The following is a 2,468-nucleotide window of genomic DNA, read 5'->3' as shown; positions in this document are numbered from 1 at the left end:
CGATTCCGTTTTACTGGCGCGACGTGTGTCGTTTTACCCTTATTTCCCATCTCATCTTTCTCAAACGACCGAATTAAACGGCTCGGGAAAAGAGCCGAGTGATTTCGAAAAACGACCATCGAGGATATATATATATATATATGTATATATACACATATATATTATTTCTATAAATAAATCGCTATTAAGATTCAATTCATTTATATAAAACAGACGCGTGTGCATTCTTTTTTACATTTAGCAGCTCCAATACTTACGTGTGAATGGAACTTTGTTGCGTCTTAGCATGAGGATCCGAAGAACCTACATACTGTCGCCTAGCTTGCGCTCTGTCTTGATAACCCGTAGCTAATTGACTATTAGACACATTGTCCTTTTCAATTCCGAATTTATGTTTCAGACGTCGCAATTCTTCCTTATAAAGTTTCGTCTTCGAAGCTTTATTTTCATTGAGATTGATGTTTTGCTGAACAAGACCTGGTTCACAATAACCACACGTTTCATTTCCATTATGAATATGGCATAATAATTTCGTCCCGCCAATTTTTATAATTGACCCATGCATTATTTCATGAGGTTCAGATTCTTGCTTAGCTACTGACAATCTTTTGCCATTTATAAATGTACCATTTCTTGAACCAGAATCTATCACTTGATACTGCTTCTTGATTTCGTCGTACACAAAACGTGCATGATACTACAAGTACATACAATTATAACACGAATATTGTGATAAAATGTAAATTTTGAACTTTTCTCTTTTTCGTTACCTTGCTAATATTTATATCTGGTATCAGCACCGAATGATCTCCTTCTCGCCCTAATGTACCTCCTATACATGTTACGAGGAAAAGGGAGCCTAGCTTTAATTTTATTAAATCTGTTTCCTTAACAATAATTCTCATACATGGTGGATAATTTTTTGCTAAATCTAAAATAAAAATGATTTCTTGATTTGAAATTTATATATACCAAAGGAAACAAGAACAACATTTGAGACTTTAATCGGATCTACATAGCATTACGTAGTCATAAGTCGCAAAATTAGAACTTAACCTAACGTATTTCAAGTCAAATAGACAAGACGCAGAATGCAGAACGAACATAAAAAAATAACCGAGTTGTAAATGAATTTTTTTTACATTTAAGTCACAGTGTAATAAAATGAATTAAAAAATTTCACTTTAATAAAGTTTTTTGTACGAGTCTATTAAATTGCACAGATGTTCAGATTTTCTGATAAATTTAGATTTTATGTGCTCTGCGTTCTTATAAAAGCAATTGAGAAATTTCTTTATTAATCCCTTTCAAAGTTTAAAATATGATTATTATTATCATTAAATGCTGTTATTTTAAAATTAATATTAATATAAAAAATATATATTTTAATTTTTTAATATGTTATATATATATTACAATATCCACATAACAACATAAAAAACAATGTTAAGAAAAATTAAATGCAAAAATAACAAATGCAAAATAAACCTTGTTCTTCATCATCACTTTCGCTATTAGTAGATACATCAGGGATTATTTCATCAGAAATGCCATCACTTTCACTTCCTGAGCATTCGCCCTCTTCAAGTACTTTATCCCCCAAATTTTCTTCTTCACTTATAAATTTTCGTTTTTTCACGTCATCCTACAAGAGAGACATATTCAATCAAAATAATTACCTAAAGCTTGTTGCTTGTATCTTTCAATCGTTATATTTGAAACATCCTTTATTAATTCATCTATTTCATTCAAAACCTGTAATTCAAAACAAAATTTTAAATATTTTCTCACAAAATTTGATATCTAAAAATATAGAAATGTTTTAAAAATTGTAATTGGTACCTTATGTGTTTTTCCAGTTTCTTCCTTCCTTTGGAAAGTTGTTTTGCCCGTATAGACTTGACTGTGGAATTGATACGTATTACTAGTTTCATCATAGTAATAATATATTCCAGTGTTTCCATCATAATATAAACCTTGCTTCTAAAATAATAATAAATTTGTAAGCTTGTCATCTTTACATACATACACACACACACATACATATGCGCACGTGCGCACTTATTTTATAGACACATATATGGAAATATATATGCATGTTATATAAAGTTCATCAAGCAATATATACACATACTGTATCATAATAATATCCAGTATTATAATCATAATACATTCCTGATGTCTGCTCGTAAACAAAACCAGTCTGCAATAAAGCTGATTCTGCTACTTCCTTTACTTGATCTACTATACTGGATGACTTAACATTATGACTAACATTCCAATCTTGCGATAAAGATTTATTAAAATCTAAAGAATTCGTCTGGGTCCCACAGTGTATATATGATTTTGTATAGAGCAAATTTTGTTGTTTCTGTGAAAGACAACATATGATTTATATTAATGAAGTAAATAAAAAAAGAAGACGAGAATATGAGGAAAGAACAAAAAAGAAATATTTGTACATATAA

At 29.7% G+C, this 2,468-nt stretch overlaps 1 protein-coding gene across 1 annotated transcript in view; it reads right to left on the bottom strand.

Moving 5' to 3' along the window:
* The window catches only part of LOC108745890 (angiogenic factor with G patch and FHA domains 1), a 13,187-nt gene that overhangs the window by 9,790 nt on the left and 929 nt on the right, over positions 1 to 2,468 (bottom strand). The window contains exons 2-6 of the mRNA XM_018482298.1: positions 2,135 to 2,371; positions 1,843 to 1,983; positions 1,489 to 1,645; positions 771 to 931; positions 257 to 697 (exon numbers count right to left, since the gene is read on the bottom strand). Of these exons, the coding sequence (XP_018337800.1) occupies positions 257 to 697; positions 771 to 931; positions 1,489 to 1,645; positions 1,843 to 1,983; positions 2,135 to 2,371 (1,137 nt within the window). The remainder of the gene's footprint in view (positions 1 to 256; positions 698 to 770; positions 932 to 1,488; positions 1,646 to 1,842; positions 1,984 to 2,134; positions 2,372 to 2,468) is intronic.

This window comes from Trachymyrmex septentrionalis, unplaced genomic scaffold (genome assembly GCF_001594115.1).
Source record: "Trachymyrmex septentrionalis isolate Tsep2-gDNA-1 unplaced genomic scaffold, Tsep1.0 scaffold107, whole genome shotgun sequence".
Classification (NCBI taxonomy): Eukaryota; Metazoa; Arthropoda; class Insecta; order Hymenoptera; family Formicidae; genus Trachymyrmex; species Trachymyrmex septentrionalis.
Note: the sequence above shows the minus strand (reverse complement) of the source record. Positions and strands in the feature narration are given on the sequence as shown.